Source organism: Sturnira hondurensis, unplaced genomic scaffold (assembly GCF_014824575.4).
Source record: "Sturnira hondurensis isolate 20B ecotype Veracruz unplaced genomic scaffold, ASM1482457v3 Scaffold0010128, whole genome shotgun sequence".
Classification (NCBI taxonomy): Eukaryota; Metazoa; Chordata; class Mammalia; order Chiroptera; family Phyllostomidae; genus Sturnira; species Sturnira hondurensis.
Genome location: NW_028082759.1, coordinates 3,703,785 through 3,721,881, shown reverse-complemented (window position 1 = coordinate 3,721,881; position 18,097 = coordinate 3,703,785). Strand labels below are relative to the sequence as shown.

Below are 18,097 nucleotides of genomic sequence, written 5' to 3'. Positions count from 1 at the left end.
CGAGACTCTGAGTCTTGGGGTTCTAGGGTAACTAGTATCCAGCTGGGTTAGATGTTACAAATATTGCTTAGGGCTTAATATTCTGCCATGATAAACACTTAAACATTCATTTAATAAATGCATACATTTCCTAACACATAAAGTAGCACAGGAGAAATTTCTATTTGTCCTATTTATACATTTCTAGACTAAATCTCAAACTATGGCAAAATTCTTTTCCTGGCCCTCCAACCATCACATTTGGCTCCTGCTCACCAATGTGACAGCAGTTTTATTGATTACACTGGAAGTGCAGTGAAGACATAAAGGTCCGGAACCAAGGGCAGTTGTATTTCTTTGTCATGGCTCTTCCATTCAGCATCTAATTTCCATCCCTGCCATCTCAGCGGTGATTCCAGTCTGTATTATCTCACGTCTGGGCAATAAATTTTAATGGCTTCCTTTTGGTTAGACTTTAGACTTACAGTCAAAACAACCCCAACTGACCACAACCCACTTTTTTAAACCTGAGAGTCCATTACACTAATCTTTCACTCCGCTCAGTTTGTTTTTTTCTCTCAGGTTTTTGACATTTACTCTATTTTAGGCACTAGGCTAAGCACTTTTTATGCCCTATTTTATTTCATCTCCAGGACTCCATTAAATAATTATTAATAGTGTCATGAGTTTACAGCTAGACGGTGTAAGTTACTGGGGGATCACAGCACTAGTAAGTAAGTGGCAGAACTGAGACTCAGACTCAGGTTTGTCTGATTCTAGGACATGTGTCCTTTACCAGGGTGCCTCTATTATTCCCCCCATAGCGATCTGATTATGAGTCCCTGAAAAATCACTTTTTTTTGCTTTGAAATAAAGTACTTTTTCTTCTCCTTTTTTCGGCTTGTGACAGTGTCCCTGCATATCTTCTTTTTCATCGAAGTATTTCCCTTCATAATCAAGTCAGTTATACATTTGAACTGACTTCCTCTTCTGTCCTGAGGAATCTGTCCCTTTGGAAATTTCCGAGGGCAAGGATAAGATGCTGCTTTATTGGGGCACTTACGTTTGTGCTGCCTTGAGTGTTTCAAGATATTTCCTCCCAAGGTCAAAGATAAACATGATGCAGCTAAAGAGACATTTTCCTCCTGTTTCTTGATGAATGCATTGGAGACGGTAGCTTTAAAAATCCAGACTCATGGTTCACATGGAGTACTGGATTTCAGTGAAGACAATGGTTTATCACCCCAGCTCCTCCTTCCTTAATATTGAGAAAGTAAATTTCAAAAATCAAAAAGGGGTAGATACAATTCTCTCATTATTTTTCTCTTTAGAGAAGTAAGTTTCCAGAAATAAACAACTGAATAGATGAAACCTCATGGAGCACTGGATATTTAAATGCCCAAGGTATGGGCAAGAGGGACCAAACAGAACAGAGTGAAATCATATCTACCACATATTCTGAGTGGCAGATACTACAGCACTGAATAGACTTACGTTCTATTCTTAGACATGCCTGTAAGTTGATGGGCAAATTTGGGCAAGTTACTTCATCTTACTGGATTTCAGGTGTCCTCACATGTGCAAGAAGGAGATAGTACTGGTTATTGTAAAATTATTTGGTTCTAGGTGGGAGATAAAGTGTCAATAAGAAAAGTTCATATTTAAGGGGAGGTACAGGAAGAGGAGATCAGTGAGGAAAAACAGAAGAAATACAGAATGGAATGGAGAAGGAGGGAATGAATAGATTTAACTAGTGACTGGAAGAGTCAGAGAAACTTAGTTGACTACCGATTACCCACTTTCCCCTTTCCCTCTAACATTGGGATCCCCATTTTGTCCATGGTGACAATGCGCTCAGCACTGGAAGGTGAGCACCTCAACATTCATTAGTGGTATTCCTGTTTCCCATCTGCCCTGCTGCCTTGGCGGTTAGGCTTGTGGGACCAAATTCTGACCAATGAGGTCTAAGAAGTAGAAGTCTTCTTAGAAGAATTTCTGGAGAAGCTATTGCTCTCCTGATAAAAGGGGAGAGATGAAGCTTCATGCCACTTTTCCCTTTCTTCCTGCTTTGACCGTGGACTTCATCTCTGGCACTAACAGTAGCCATCTTTCCACGCACTAGGAGATAAGTGTTTAATGTAATCACCAATGCACAAAGGATGGTGGAGTGGAAAGACCAAAAGAGCCTAGGACCCCCATGGCATGGCTGAATGGCTGCTCCAAGACCAGCAAGCATTTTCTCTGGACTGTGTTTATATGAGAACAGTAAATTCTTGTTTTTTAGTTCACTTGGGTAAGTCTTTCTCTATGTTGCAGCTAGAATACATTTCTGATACAGAAGGGACTGATGAAAATAGCAATCCAGACTCTACCCTGGAGGGACCACAAGAACTGTGAATGTAATTAGGGGGGGGGGGACCTGAAAGTGACCACCAACAGGTTGAGGCAAGGTGTGGATTTAGGCTTGAAGTTTCAGAAATGACTGAGTTGACAGATAACTGTGATGTCCTTGGAGATTGGTTGAGAATGATGAAAAGAATGAGTGAGATGTGGAAATAGGAGATTCTATGAGTCAAAATTTTAAAGAAAAATTGATGCAAATGTAAAGATCATCCTCAAAACAGCATGTAGTTGCTATATTTCTGCAACATTTTTAAGTCTGTGTTCACAAGAGCTGTACTTTCAGGTATTTAAGAAAAGAGAACTGGGACCAGATAGACCCAAACTGAGAAACGTTCTACAGAACAGTGGCCCACATTCTTCAAAACTCAATGTCATTGCCTTCAGATCAGAGGAGACTGACTACATAGCTGTGGCTGCTGAATGCAGGGTGCGATCCTGGACGGGAGCCTAGATTAGAAAACAATTTTTATAAATTTTTTAATGTTATAATTAGGACAAATTGATGAAATAAAAATATGGGCTTTATATTAGGTAGTCTTCTTGTTTTATCAATGTCAAATTTCCTGAATTTAGTCATTGTACGGGGGCTTACAGAATGTAATTCTTAGGATGTACAGGGGAAGTATTTAGGAATGAAGGGGTATATGTTTGCAAACCATTCTTAAACCATTCACAAAGAAAAATATGTATGTATGTTTGGTCAGAGACAGGAAACAGACGTGGGAAAATGTTAACAATGGGTGTCTGTAGTTGAAAGATATATGAGTCTTTATTGTACTAGTTTTGTAAAGGTTTTGTGGGTTTAAAAGTTTTTCAAAGTAAAATTTTTCAATTTGGTAAATATTTTAATATTTTAACTTGTAGTGGAAACAGTTTCCAAAGTTGCCAGGTTTAAAAATTGTTATTATGTGGCAAATGTTAAATTTCCCTCTTGCCTGGCATTTGAGTTTATACCCACACAATGTTTGAGTAAATCTGAAATTACCTGGACACCATTATACATGTGTGTGTAATGTCAGTGTGCGTTAAGCTTTCTGAATAGTATTGGTGTGAGACACAAAGAATTTTAATGCCAGGAATATTATTTATATGATATATTATTCCTTATCATCTCTGTGTTTCTGACCTGGAGTTTATGATTTTTTCTACCCTCTTTTTAACACAAAGAAAAATTTCAAAGGCATTTACAGGCTATGGGAGTTGAATAGGTTTTATTGACATAGATGTTTATGATGCGTAGTGAGGAGGATATTAACTTTCCCGGGGGAAAGGCAATACGCAGGATTCTGAATGCCATTAAGGGGCAGCTCAGAGCAGTTCTGTAACCGACAGGTTAAGTGGCCACTGTTCCCATGGTAGCTATTATTTTGTGAATAACATCTAGCATGGGTTTAACTTGAATGCTTTTCCATACAACTACTTATTATTCAGTAAAATCAGAGCAGCTAATTTGAACCTGAATGCTATTATCCTGCCTTTGCCTTTTCTTGAAATTTCTATAGCCTCAGATGATATTAGTCCCCAAGGTTTGCTCCCCACACCTGCCCTGCACATTTGCAACCAGCTCAGTGTGGCTGTCACCCAGCAGGCAGTGTTACTCTCAGAATTGCCACTGTGGCCTCGGTGCAGTTTTGCAATGTCTCCGTTTCTTCTCCTAGAACATGGGGATTAATACATTTCTCTCCCAAGTGTTTCTGTATGATTAGATAAAGCCAATAGGAGGCCCCTCATTGCCTTTCATGTACCAAATGGGAATTTCTCTTTTTCTAAGTCCATAGGTCTTAGCTTCTGGGTTATTTCCATTTGTGCTAAAATATATATTTCATAGAATCTCTACTATTCAATCAGTCACTAATTCATGGGCAAAATACTGACTGAGATGCCAAGAGTCACATGTGGTCCATTTTGAGGCTGGGACCCTCTCTGATACCAAATAGGTATTGCTAGGTCTTTCTTTTCATATAATGTCTATCGGGAACAGTATTCTTCTTAATATTTTCTAGAGCACCCTCATCCTCAGACCTTTCATGATTGAGTTCTAATGAACACAAGCCACCTGTGGGTGCTTAGCTTGTGTTGCCAGTTCCCTTTCTTCCGATAGCGGTTCGCACTGCCATCTCAAATTAAGAGTGAAGCCTGTGAGGGGAATAGGCTGCTAACTGGGTCACCAGGTTAAGCAGTGAGGAAGGATTCATCTTCTCTTCTTCGGTCATACTCTGTTATTGTGGTTGTTGTCTGGCCTGACTGCCTGGCTGTCTGCTCGCCTGCCCATCTACACCCAGCTCACTAGACAAATAAACAGGTTGGAAGCTCACCTGTGGCAGCACCGTCTCTCTACAACTGAATCATTAAGCAGAGAAGCCATAGATTCTATGACCATTTTCTACATTTTTTTCTCCTTTGAAGGGAAATTCCTTTAGCTGCTCTCTGACCCTTACAATTCCGTTTGCATTCTCTCATCTTCCAGGTAAAAAGGATTCTCTTTCCCCCTGCCCTTCACCTTCCTCCTGCGATCCATCAGCAAAGGCTGGAGATTTTATCTCCACAACTACCCCAAATGTGTTCGCCTCTCATCTCTGCTTCTTTCCCCCATAGTGTCAGCTGCTGTCCTTTCTTAGCTGCGATTGTCTCTCCCTTGGACCTTCTGCTTTCATTCTTGCCCTTTGGCAACCTGTTCTCTATACAGCACCCAGAGGGAGCTTTGAAAAACAAGTTAGATCACAAAAACGTCCTCTTTCAGAACCTCGACATTTATCCTATTTTCCTTAGAATAAAATAAACCCTTTACCCTCCCCTTTCAATTGAATGAGCCCTTGCTTCCTATTCTCTGACTTGGTTTCTTTCCTCTTTGTTTGAGTCGCATAGACTGTCCTCACAGTGGGCTAAGTTGGTCTCACGTTAGGGCCTTTGAATGAGCTGTTCTACCGACCCGGATGGCTGGATTGTTCTTCCCCAGAGGCCATGGCTGGCTATTCCTCACGATATAGGTCTCAGCCCACACATCTCTCCCTTAGACTGTTTGGTATCACTCTTCTTCACAACACTTCTTTTACTGTGTGACATATTTTATTCATTAGTTTGCATTTTTGTTGTTTGACTGTTGCCTCTAGAATGTAAACTCCTACAGGCAAGAATCTTTATGTTTTGTCTACCATTGACTTCTGATGCCTGTGTTGCTGTTACACATATTGTAGGAACTAAAAAAAGTTAATGCAAAGGAGAATGAATGATTGTTTATATATTCGAAACATGTAGAACAGTATTTTTATATGGTGGTGTTGTGAAGGTCTCTTTAATGGGTATGGTATGTGGCCCTTCTCTATGGCTTTAGCTAATCCCTAATTTCTGTAAATATCAACCAAAGGCCTCTTGGGCCTCATCCTAGCTTAGTCAGCCACCAAGTACTTGTTTCTTCAATGGACATGAACTTTATATCATTTCGTGCAAAACCTCCATTCCAATCCCTTATTTACTATGGTCTGCAGTACATTCCTGAGTATGGCTTACAAAGATATCATGATTTAGTTCCAATGGTTAGCTCTAACTTCATCTCTAATCATCTGCTTCAGCCCTAGTCCCTGAGCTTCTCCTTCTTTCCTTAACCTGCAGGCCCTTCACAGTCTCTGTAGCTTTGCCCACACGACCTGTTCCCACAAAACCTTCTTGTCTTTCCCTGGGAAGCAGTAAGTGGTAGATCTGAATTCAGTTCAACTTGTTTGGTTTGTTTGCTGATCTGGAAATGGACACAAGAACACTTGTCTTATACAATGAGAGATAATATACACAATTATGTATGATGATTTGGTGTTTGTATGGTGAATGGGAAGAAGTTAGACCTGTGTGTTAGATGAACCTGAGTTGAAGTCCTGCATTAAGCACTTACATTCCTGTGGTCCTGACCAATTCCCAAGTCTGAGACTTAGTCCATCATCCTGACAGATGAAGACATCTTACTCTGCAGGGCTGAGAATTCAACTAAACAACACTTGTGTTTATCATTTAACCAGAACTTCAGTAATGTAATGGAATCTAACTGTAGCTATCACAATATAAATAATTTATGTTAATAATCGGAATATGGTAACTGTGGAATAGCACATTGTATGCATCTAAGTATACAGATGCATATTATAATATACGCCAAAAGCACATTATAATATACACCAAAACTCTGTCACAGTCCCCTAGGATAAATTTAACAGCAGTGTAGGTTTTGGGGGGCTAACTAGAGGAGACTGTGATAGTGCTGCTTCCAGGGAGAATGAGCGCATCATGTCACAAACTTTACTATTTATCACAAACTTTTATTTTTTTAACTTTCCATTAGAAAGGATTTATGGAAGAAATATGTAATGACGTTAATATGTAAACACAATGATCTGTTTTTTTCATAAATATCAAATCACTTTTATATTTTGATGTTTTCGTCTATAGTGTTATAATGAGTGTTGGTTAGAACAATAGGAAAAGAAAGCATGCAGTAAAATGTAGGGGAAAGCAATTAAAAGTAAAAACAATACAAAAAGTGTGTTTAAGTAAAGTAAGAGGAATCAGTTTGGGTAACAGAATGGAAGAATGGGAGGAAATACAGGATTCTGAGTATTGATATTTGAGCTGGGTGGGCACATTTGTGTATTACTTAAAAAATTAGATACCACTTTGATAAAGTGAATAACCTTATGCAACATTATGTAAGTTTTAAAAATTCTTATTTTCCTTTAGAAGATTTTTGAAAGTAAGGGTAAACAGGTATATTCACTTGTGTCCACTAAAGATTATGGGGAAATGCCACCAAATATTTAGTACCAAACATTTTGCAAATTTTCAAGTTCACATTTTACTAGGGTATTTTATTATAATTATTATTTCAAATTACTGTGGCTTCATATTTATAATTCTTGCTTACACATGCTCTGAGGGGGAGCAGCACACACCCCCCCAAAATGTGCCAGTTAGGGAAGCGGATGGTTTTGGGCTGAAAGCGTTAAAACCCAGCAGACTCAGAAAAAGCATTTTTGTCTCCCCTTTAACTGCCTAAAAGAATTTAGACAGGGGGCCTGTGCCAGGAAAAGAGCTATTATCAGAGATAACTTTTTGTATCAGAAAGACCTGCATGGCAGGGCAAACCTCTGTTTAACAAACATTTGGTCTTCTCATCTTCCTGTGAAATGTCTTCCTCCCTTTTGAAGAAACGCCAACCCCCCCACCCATGCTCCTTAGCTCAGGATGGTCTACAAGCCTTAATTCCCTGCTGGCTGTGTTTGGCAGGGGGCTGAGGAAGCTGTCTCATGTCTTTGGGGCTCCTGTACATATGATATTTTTTCCTGTTAATCTATTTTATGTCAATTTAATTATTAGACCAGCCAAAGAACCTAGAAGGGACAAAAGGAAGAGTTTCCTGCCCCCGCAGTTTCATGCTTTTATCATATACCCACATATGCTTCTTTCTTGGTTATTCCTTTTCATCCTTCCACCACCAAAACCAGGCAGTTAGGTTGTACTTCGTTGCCCAAGAAAAGTAGACCATCAATGATCCATCCCTTCTAGAATAGTCAAGTTCTCGCCTGAGTTCCAAAGCTTAGAAACCATGGTTTTCAACTGCAAAAAAACAGGTGCTTGGGAGAGGATATGTTTTCTTCCTATTTATTTTTTAAAAGATTTTATTTATTTATCTTTAGAGGGGAAGGGAAGGAGAGAAGGAGAGAAGTATCAATGTATGGTTGCTTCTCGTGAGTCCCCTGCTGGGAACTGGCCTGCAACCCAGGCATGTGCCCTGACTGGGAATCGAACCACGATCCTGTGATTTGCAGGCCCGCGCTCAATCCTCTCCCTATTTATTTTTTGAAGTGTACCATCTTAGCTTTAAATATAAAAAACCAACTACTAAAGGACAGAGAGAATTGGGTCTTCCCATGACCTCTAGAGAGGTTTAAACACTGACCTTGGTAAGAGCTAAAGGTGAGAACGAACTATTCTGTCCCTTTGGAATCTAAAACCCTTACGGGAAGGGAGGAAGTGAAAATCACCAGGCAAGTTTAGGGGATTACCCAAACAGAGGTGAGTCTCCTCTCCAATTCTAATAGGCAGCCCGAGGAAAGGGGAAGTCTCTAGCAGCACTTATACCCTGTCTGATGGGAGGGGGTTGGGGCGCTAGGGTGGAAGGGTAAGCTAGAGAGAGGGTCTGAGTCAGCCCCAAATCTCCCTTGACTCCTGACGGTTGAGGAAGGACATTTGAGGGTGTCCTATGCTTTCCCCAGAAGGCTGGCTCTGGGCAGCCAACACAAAGCAGTGGTGTTTGGGTGAGAAGCCTCTGGATTATTTGGCCCTGGTCCTGGAGAACATGGAAGTGTTTGCGTGCTTCATTCAGTAGGTGCCGATGCCAGCACCTGGCGGAATGAGGGAACTCTCACGAGAAGCTGAAATGTCTCTCTCTCTTCCTACCGTCCACCTTGACCTTTCAGAAGCTGCCCCCAAACCTAGATTCTGTTGGATAGAAGGGGAAGAGATTGGCATGGGTAAGAGTTCTTAAATTGATTTAGATTGTATTTTTCAAAAAAGCACCTGATTTTTTAAGCCTAGCTACTTTGCATTTACAAATTTAAATGTCTGTTATTTAATGGAGGAGTCATGAGCTCTGAGTTAAGTCATAAAAACATAAAATTCATTTTCTGTACACCTGAAAATTATTTCCTAAAAACTATAAAACAATTTTACTATAGACTATACATGGTTTTGATTTACTTAATTTAATGATGGGACAAAACTATTAAAGTGTGTCTGTTTGTGTGTGTAATAGTTTATACCATTCCCCTCCACTCTCAAATGTCATGACAGAAATGCTGGCACTGCCTTTTTCAACTTCCTCTCTGAACTCCTCTCCCACTCTGCCTTTTGATGAAAAGAATACAAAGATAAAAACTGAGAGGTGAATTCTCCTGACAAAATCGGTCAGAGTAGGAAACAAACTTTGTGCCCAAGAAGGCCCTGCAGCAGAGGGCCGTGTGGAGTCCCAAGTGCGTCGGGAGTGGGGGCTGGGTGACGGGGAAGCAGGGCAGGCAGGGGACCACGCCGCCCTGATCAGAGAGAGAAATCTTGTGTGTGAAAAGTGTCGGAGGCGCTTGAGGGTTGGAGAATGACAGAGAAGAGGAGAAGGCATGGGGCTGCAATGAGACTTGCGTAGCTCATTTATAACGGACTGTTATTTAAATCTTTTCAGAGGCATGAGTAGTTGCTGGAGGAGTTCCTTCAAATGTGAACCCATTGTGGGACTAGATAGCATGTAATGGCTTTATAAGGTTACACCAACGTCGTCACCAACGCTGTATGTCTTGGTTTGTCCTGTGCCCCGCCTCTGTGTGTGGGCCTCTGGTGAGTTCACTGAATCCTTCTTTCATGGCTGAAGCTTGTTTTCTGTCAGCAAACATTTTTACTCAACACCAATCAGCACAATTCTCTCTTTGATTCCTCCATAACACACCGCCTTGGTGAGTTCCATTCTTCTCGGCCAGTACCTCATCCGTTGTTCCTTCTTCAATTATCTATGTAGGCATTCATTATAATTCTGCCATAGGCCAAATGTTGAGGGGATATAATAATGATAAAATGTTTGGCTTTGACCTATCTGTTCATATTTTAATTTAATAATTATACCAGTGCCTATTTATATCTATCCCTCTTAGATTGTGAAAACCTAGGGGGAAGGGAATGAATCTATTTTTTTTGTGCAGTTCCTTCTAGGTAATGACTATAATAGACTATATAGATAATATTGACCCTGACATATCTATTTGCATAGTAACTTTTAAAAAAAGATGCTTAAGACTTAGAGGCACTACAAAGAGATATGTCTAGTTTTTTTTTCATTAAAACTGATTTGATAAATGATTTGTGACATTATTTCAGGTCGACACTGGGGATAAATGCTCAGTTGTTGAGAAAAGTTATTGAACTTCAACAAACAAACATAGTGTTTGTTTCCAGGCAGCATAACCTGTGCTCTGAGCTAAAAGGTCAGGGGTAAGGACGGCAATCAGAGGAGCAGAAATAAAAAGCTAAATCTAACTAAGTGGAACCAGCCACCTCTCTTGAGCTTCACACAAAGAAGGTTAAATGGAGGTTAAGAAAGCTTAACAGCAAGCTTGACTGATCATGTCTCCTTGTTTAAGTTTGAAATGTGTGAGAAAGCAGGAACATTTATAAACCAAGAAACAGTTTTTGCAGTTTCCAACAAAGCAGGCACAATTACGAAGGTAAAAATGACAAACCTTCTGGGCTATGGAAAATGAGTCAAACGTTTCTAGCCTGCTCTGGAAAAACCTATTAAAATATCAAATGGCTGGGATGAGCAGAGGAATATGAGAGAAGCGGATGAAAATAAAGATAAGAATCAGAGGTTTTCTGAGTGAACATAACAGCAGCCTGAGCTGTGTTCTATCTTAGAAGCCAGTGCCTCATGCAGCCAGGAACTTAATTGGTTATTTTCATTAACTTATACTTGCAATATGGGGCCTGGATAAGGGCTTCCAAAAAAGCTTTATGGGATGGCTTATCTAATTTCTCTCAGTAGATCCAGGCACATACATTTATACATTTTTTTCACAATTTATCAATTCATGTTCCTTTGCATATCTTAATCGGCAACATTTCAATTTCAAATCTATAAAGTAAGATTTACATGTCCGAAGCTACAGACACATGCACGGCCATAATTTCCTTACCCCGTGAGGATCTGATGTTGGAACCATCTTACAAATACTACAAAAATTAGCCAAAAGGTCTAGGGATTCAGGTCACCATACAATGGGTGTGTATGTGTGATCTGTATACAGCATACTTAATAGGCAACTATCCTTTGAGAAAGTCCTGATTCGTGAGGAGGTGAACATTAGAAATAAGAGGTGGGTAGAAGTAAGAATTCTGATTGCAGGTTTTGGGACCAAGAGAGGAGAGTTTCTCTTTGTGTGCATTTTGTCAGGAGGTATGGTGAGACTAAGGAATAGGAGAGACTAAGTGCTGGGGTGAAAGAGAAACTGGTTGATTAGAATTGGAAGTCAATATCTGGGCCACTGGAGGTCAGGGGAGGACATTTTCCTGGGAAAAGGAAAGGGAATTTCACTTGGCACTGAACTGTCCGTGTGTGAGAGGGACGAAAAGGAGGGGAGCTGAGCATGTAGCAGGATTAAAACTTGAAGGAGGTGGGACAGTGGTCAGGGAGACTTCATAATGTTCACATACTGACTTCATTTCAATGCCTGGAACAGAAATGCAAAGACAGTCTCATCTCACATGATAAGTAAGAAATCAGGAGCCCTGGCTGGTGTAGCTCAGTGGATTGAGCACAGGCCTGTGAAGCAACGGGTCACTGGTTCCACTCCCAGTCAGGGCACATGCCTGGGTTGCAGGCCAGGTCTCCAGGAGGGGACACATGAGAGGCAACCACACATTGATGTTTCCCTCCCATTCTTTCTCCTTCCCTTCCCCTTTCTCTAAAAACAAGTAAATAAAATATTTAAAAAAAGAAATCAGGCTGGCTTGTTAATGGGACTGTTTACTACCAGTGTGCGATTTACTCACTACCAAATCATGGATTGTTAGTACCTTTGGGCAGCTTTGCCCAGCAGCAGAGATACCTTGAATTGCTTCTCTAAGTGTCCTTTCCATCCCCATGATGTTGGAAAGCATGTTAATCCATTTGAGAAAATTCTGTGTGTGCTGAGGTGGGGAGAGCAGGGGGTGGGGAAGGAGCACGTTTAGGGTGACTCTATTCCATGTAAACAGTCTCAGCTGGGCCTCACTTCTCTGGCACCAGCAGGGAGATGACATGGCACTCTGTGGGGGGAGGAATGGTTTATGGATGAGGTTAAGTACCTAGGTACTTAGTGCCCAGTGTATTTTGGGGGTGCCAAGAGAAAAGAAAGTGTCTTGAAACTAGAAGCAGAGAGTTTCTGAGAGTCTACAAATTACTCCTGAAAAATTGGCAAAGTTTATTCCATGGTAGCTTCATGGCATGCGATAGAAAGGTATGTATCTTTAAAGATGGTTTAGTTGTCTGGGCAACAGCAAAGGAGCCTGAGTGGGAGAGGGAGAGGGAAGGGAGAAAGTGAAAACATCCACTAGGCTTCGTCTGCTTTGAGGGGTTTAAAAGCCCGCTTCATTAAAGTTCTTTGGGGCCTGACTGTGAGCAGGGACTTGGGAAGGAGGGACAATCAGAACCCTTTCCTCCTCGGACCATTCTGTCCTTGGTTGTGAGGATGAGATAAATGGTGATCTACCAGGCACGTGGAAAAGGATTATACTAGTTCGAAGCGTGTGACAAAGCCTTAATCTTTGAGGCTAGGATTTTGGTAGGTAATACATTTATTTTTATAACCTCAGCCTAGGTCCTTTTTATTCTAGGATGATGTTTTACCCTCCTTCATGCCCTTCTTATCCTACATATGAAATGTGGAGATACACTTTTAAAAGTGAGTAAAAGATAATAGAGCTGAAAATGAAAGGGAACGCAGGAAACACCACCTCAGTTTCTTCTTCTGCAAAAATAATGGCACTCTACTCTGTAAGCTTTAAGTTTCTTCTGGACTCAGGAGAGTCTAGTTTTGTGAAACCTAAATTTAAAAAGTACTTGCTAGAAGATATGTCAGTGCCAGGACTCGAGGCAAAGACCAGGAAGTCTTGTGAGTATCCACGGGGAATCCAAAAGTGAGGACCTTATCAGCTGGGTCAGTCCTGCACAAGACACTAAAGTGGATCGTTTTAATATTTGAGCTCCTGCCTTTTCCTGTTTGCTCATTTGTTGCTTTCCTATCCAAGGTATTTAGTGAAATCATTGTTTTTGCTTAATGGTAAGTAAAGCAATTGCTGATAAGGATTTATGATAGAAGTCTTCCCGGGGAATGTTATCTAACTTCTGACTTTATAGAAATTCTAGACTCCTAAAAAGTTGCAAAAATAGTGGAGAGGTTCCAAATACCCATTACCCAGCTTTTTCTAATGTTATAACCTTACACAATCATGGTACATTTTCAAAACTAAGAAATTAATATTGGCATAGTACAGCTAGCTAGACTATAGAGAGAGGAAGTTTTTTAAAATTCTGATGCTAGGATATATTTATTGATTTGAAAGAGACAGGCAGGGAGACAGAGAGAGAAAGAAACACTGATGTGAGAGAGAAACATCAATCAGCTGCCTGTTGCCCACACCCGACTGAAGATTGAACCCGCAACCTAGGTATGTACTCTGACCAGAGATCGAACCCACAAACTTTGGTGCATGAGATGACACTTCAAACAGCTGAGTCACCTAGCCAGGGAGAGGAATTTTTTAAGAATGAAAATTCCTCCAGGTTATAAGAAAACCTTTTCTGATCTGAATAGTGCCCCCTCCGGTACACTTGTCTCACTATTTGGAAACCCTAGATTTATTTCTGTCTTCGCCACTCCGCCCCTTCAGGAGAAGAAGCATGCCATAGTCACCCCTTAGTCCGATTGCTTATTAGAGTACCTGAATGCTGCAAGTATTTTTGGTTAAAAGAGCAACTAATAATTGCTTAAGTCTATTATGCACTTTGTGTCTTTAAAGTCCTTTTATACACATCTACTGAGTATGTTCATGGTCTAGAGGAAAAGGCACAGAGTTTGAAAGCATTCAGATCCTGGCATTTATTAGCCCGAGACTGATGACAAGATACTGAACGTCCTTGGGCTTGCTTTCCTCTTGTGCTTAATTGTATCTGCATAATAGAGTTGTTTTGAAGATTCAGGGAGGCGATTTATGTAATAAAAAAAGCAAACATAAGGGATCTGGGAGGAAGATAGGGCAAAAGATTTTGTTGCCATTTTACAAAATAAGGCTCAGAGTGGATAAGTCATTGTCAAAAATCATAGAGCCAGCACATGATATAGTGGTGCTAAGCATCTTAGGTCAGTTGTCTTCCATGACAACTGTTCCCAGGCAACAGGTACGTGAATTAACAAACAAACAATTACAAAAACAACCACCACCATGGGGCTACAGAGATTAAGACTTTGTCCATGTGTCACAGCTGACTTCTTTTGCTACATGTATAGGAAATCCTCTCTTAGTTGGGGTTGGGTGATGAGATAAACTAAAAGGTGAGTCATGAGTGTGGGTTACTCTTTTGGGGTCCCTGTCAAATGCCCCTCCATGCTACCCATCCAGTTGACACCAATATAGCCAGGAATCTTTCCTGCCAACTCAGCATGACCTGTTTGTACTCACGCTCTGGGGAAGGCATAGAAGGACTTGGAGCTCTCAAACTTTCACATTGCATTATAAAATCCATCCTATTTATTTATTTTTAAAATTTTATTTAATTACTTTTAGAGAGAGAAAAAGAAAGAAAGAAAGAAAGGGAGAGAAACATCAATATATTGCTTCTTGTACACACTGCAACTGGGGATTGAACCTACCACCCAGTTCTGTGCCCTGAACTGGGAATCGAACCTGCTATCTTTCATTTTGTGGGACAATGCCCAACCAATGAAATCACAGTGGTTTTAGGGCATTATAAAAACATTTTAAAAAGTTGGAGAGCTTTGATGACATCATCATCATCATCATCATCATTAACTATTTTCTATTTCTGGTCATAAAATAATCTTTATTAACAAAAGAAAACATGTAAGCATGGAATTTTTTTACTAACCTGAAATGACTGGTAGCTCATTTTCCTAACTTGCTTCTTAAACTTCCCTAACATGTTTTACACATGTAACTGTGAATTTCTCATGCTAGTATGCCTATTTTGGAAGTATTTCTCTGGTTTATGTGATCCATTCATTTCATTGAAATGGAATAGGAGATGGCAGAATATGTTATTGACTTTTGAGAATGTTGGTGGCAAACCACAGAAACTCTGATGGCTTAAACACTTGGTTTATAATTAGAAACATTCAGTTTCTGGTGGGGTTTGCAAGTTGATCCCTCTTTCCTAATGGGAATGGCTGTCATCGATATTAGAGATGGAGAAAGATAGGAAATAGAATGTTTCTCCAGCATTCTGGGTAATTTTTTTATTTCGATGCTCCCACCTTTGGCCATTAAAGTGAGATGTACTGGATGTCAGGAGAAGAGAGACAGGAAAAACAGCTGTTTGGTGTAGCACATGCCATCAGAATTGGGAGAGTTTAGAATGAAATTTCCTCTGAGCTATTCCTCAATAGAATAGCTTCATGGAAACAAACTTTTAAGAGCTAGGGGGATATAAACATGCTTATGAATTCTAAATTTGTCAAACTATAATCATTTCTGGCATCATAAGGTATTAAAGCTACCCAGAAAGTTTTCTTTCTTGATTCACTTTGACTTTACCTTAATTTATTACCCAAGAAAAAAAAGCATTTTATTTCTATTTACATAACATATTTTAACTAGGCTTTACTGCAGAACGACTCTTTCTCTTTATTTAAAATATTCTGAAAAATAAACCATGGCACATATAGAGAAAGCAAAAAATTGTCATTATACCAAAGGTAAAATGTCCATTGGGGCTCTTTGCATGTCTGAGTTTTTCATTGCTTTGTGCTTTACCTTATTTTTCTTTTAAAGAACAGTGAGAAACCTTGCAAATTAAAAAAAAAGAAGTTTTAAGATTGTGTATCCTCCTGGGAAGACACACCTATGATAGCAAGTGACAAAGGACTAGGGCATGAAGCATTACAATTACACAAAAACTGGGAAAAAATGTAAAGACTGTCCAGGGCATTTCAGGGGGCAAATTCTTTGACCCAAATATCTTTAAAGATTATGCCGCTGGAAATATTATAAAGTTACTTAAAAGATCCTTGTTAATATCAGTTAAATTGATTGCTATGAAGCATAGATTTATATAGCATGATAATCTTGCCTAGCTACCGACTGACAGTATTTTTCAGTTTTTAATAGAAATATCAGAAATGTATTAAGAAGAATAATTCTGAAGGGAGCTATAATTTTTTTCAGAAAAAGCATTTTTATCTTAAAAGCATAAACATAAGTAATGAACAGCTGTATTTATGATAATTTCATAAAGTACTACGGCATTTGAAATTAAATGCTGAGCATACTTACAATATTCTCCAAAAATCAAGAAGTACAAGAAGACAGGACCAGATGTCATCTCTTTCTTTCTGAGCAACTGATCAAGAAAAGTGGACACAATATAATCTGAGTTTCTGGGTTGCTCGCACACAGCTCGCGGTGGTGGTGTGCTATTTCTGGCTGCAATCTTAGCAGCTATAAAGCAGTCCTCTCTCCTTTCTCGCTTGTTTCCTCTCCCTCTCTATTCTTTCCTTTTTTCCTTTTCTCTCTCTCTCACATGCACACACACACACACACACACACACAGAATCTCTTCTTCCCACCCTCTTTCTCGAAAAGCCCTAATGTCCTTCTTACACCCCCACCCCCCATCACACACACTCATAGGAACACAAAGCTGAGCAGGGAGGAAAAGTTTCAGACAGAACATACAGGCTCTTCTCGATGCTAAACATCTTGTTTCTATGTCCCGGGACGTCTACAAATGAGGGTGTATACGGACACTGACAAATGTTGGAACTAATCAAAGTCACGCTGCCGGAAAAAATTGAGCTAGAGATATATTACAAACAAAAAATATATTTTTCCCTTTATGATTTGAAACTAGAAAAAGAACAGAACAAAAAAAAACACCGTGAAATATTTTTGTGAAATTAACTATAAGGCAAAAATTAAAGTGTAAGTACATCAATGTTTTATGGTCTCAGTTTAGGCATTTGAATGATAAGATATTGTTTGAATAAATACAAAGGAATAAAAAACAAATCCTAAATTTTCTTGAGCTCATGAATTTTACCACTGCAGAGACCATGACCTGTCCTTTGTTGAGAAGGAAAGCCTTCCTGGTTTGAGTCATAGTCTGTGACTTTGGAGTTGTTAGTTGCGTACTCTTGGCTGAGCTTTGGCTTTCGGCGGTGAAATAGCTATCTAGCCCCATTCTTGTGATCATCAGCGTAATGCATACTGAATGTCTGGCATAAGACCGAGCATCTAACAGGTGATTCCTAAATGGCACCCATTCTAGGATGATGATTTTCATTATTTTTATCAATGGGTAAAAGAGCATACAGATGCAGACAACATTTCCATGAAATGCATTTTCTTTTAACTAGCATACACCGTTCTTACTTTGAGAAATTTGTAATTTTAATGGCTTCTCACCACTCTATATGTAGGGCCTATTTAAGTTACATGTCCTTATACCATTGATTTCAACATAAGAAGCCTATTTCTAAATGGTGGCTGAAAGGCTGTATTAACACCGCTTTTTTTTCTTTTTTTCCTGTGGAGGTAATTAATAGAGTGAAAAGAGAAATGATATAGAAGAATCTTCACAAGTTCTTATTCATTTATCAGTGGATTTATTTCATGAAGACACCATTCTTTTGGCAGAAATGTTTGTGGTTGGCTGAATATGAATGCTCATCTGATGTTTATAACAAACATTCATTAAGTATTTTTATAATAATAATTGAAATGTTTTGAGTAGTTACTTTCTATTCATTTTGGAAATGGAGTTTCCTGGAAGGACATCTCTGGGACATGTTAAGGATGATATCTGAAGGGAAATGCTTAAAAAGTTTCTCAAGAGCAAAGCTAAAAAACTTGCTTTGTGAATTTTATGTCATAAAGTAAACTAATGATAGAGTTTTCAAAGTAATCCCAGTGTTATTTT

General features: G+C 39.5%; 1 protein-coding gene across 1 annotated transcript in view; it reads right to left on the bottom strand.

The window, feature by feature from the left end:
* The window catches only part of RXFP1 (relaxin family peptide receptor 1), an 81,316-nt gene extending 64,646 nt beyond the window's left edge, over positions 1-16,670 (bottom strand). Inside the window, exon 1 of the mRNA XM_037058290.1 lies at positions 16,453-16,670. Coding sequence (XP_036914185.1) covers positions 16,453-16,501 — 49 coding nt within the window. The 5' untranslated portion in view covers positions 16,502-16,670. The remainder of the gene's footprint in view (positions 1-16,452) is intronic.
* Between the last annotated feature and the right edge of the window lie 1,427 nt (positions 16,671-18,097).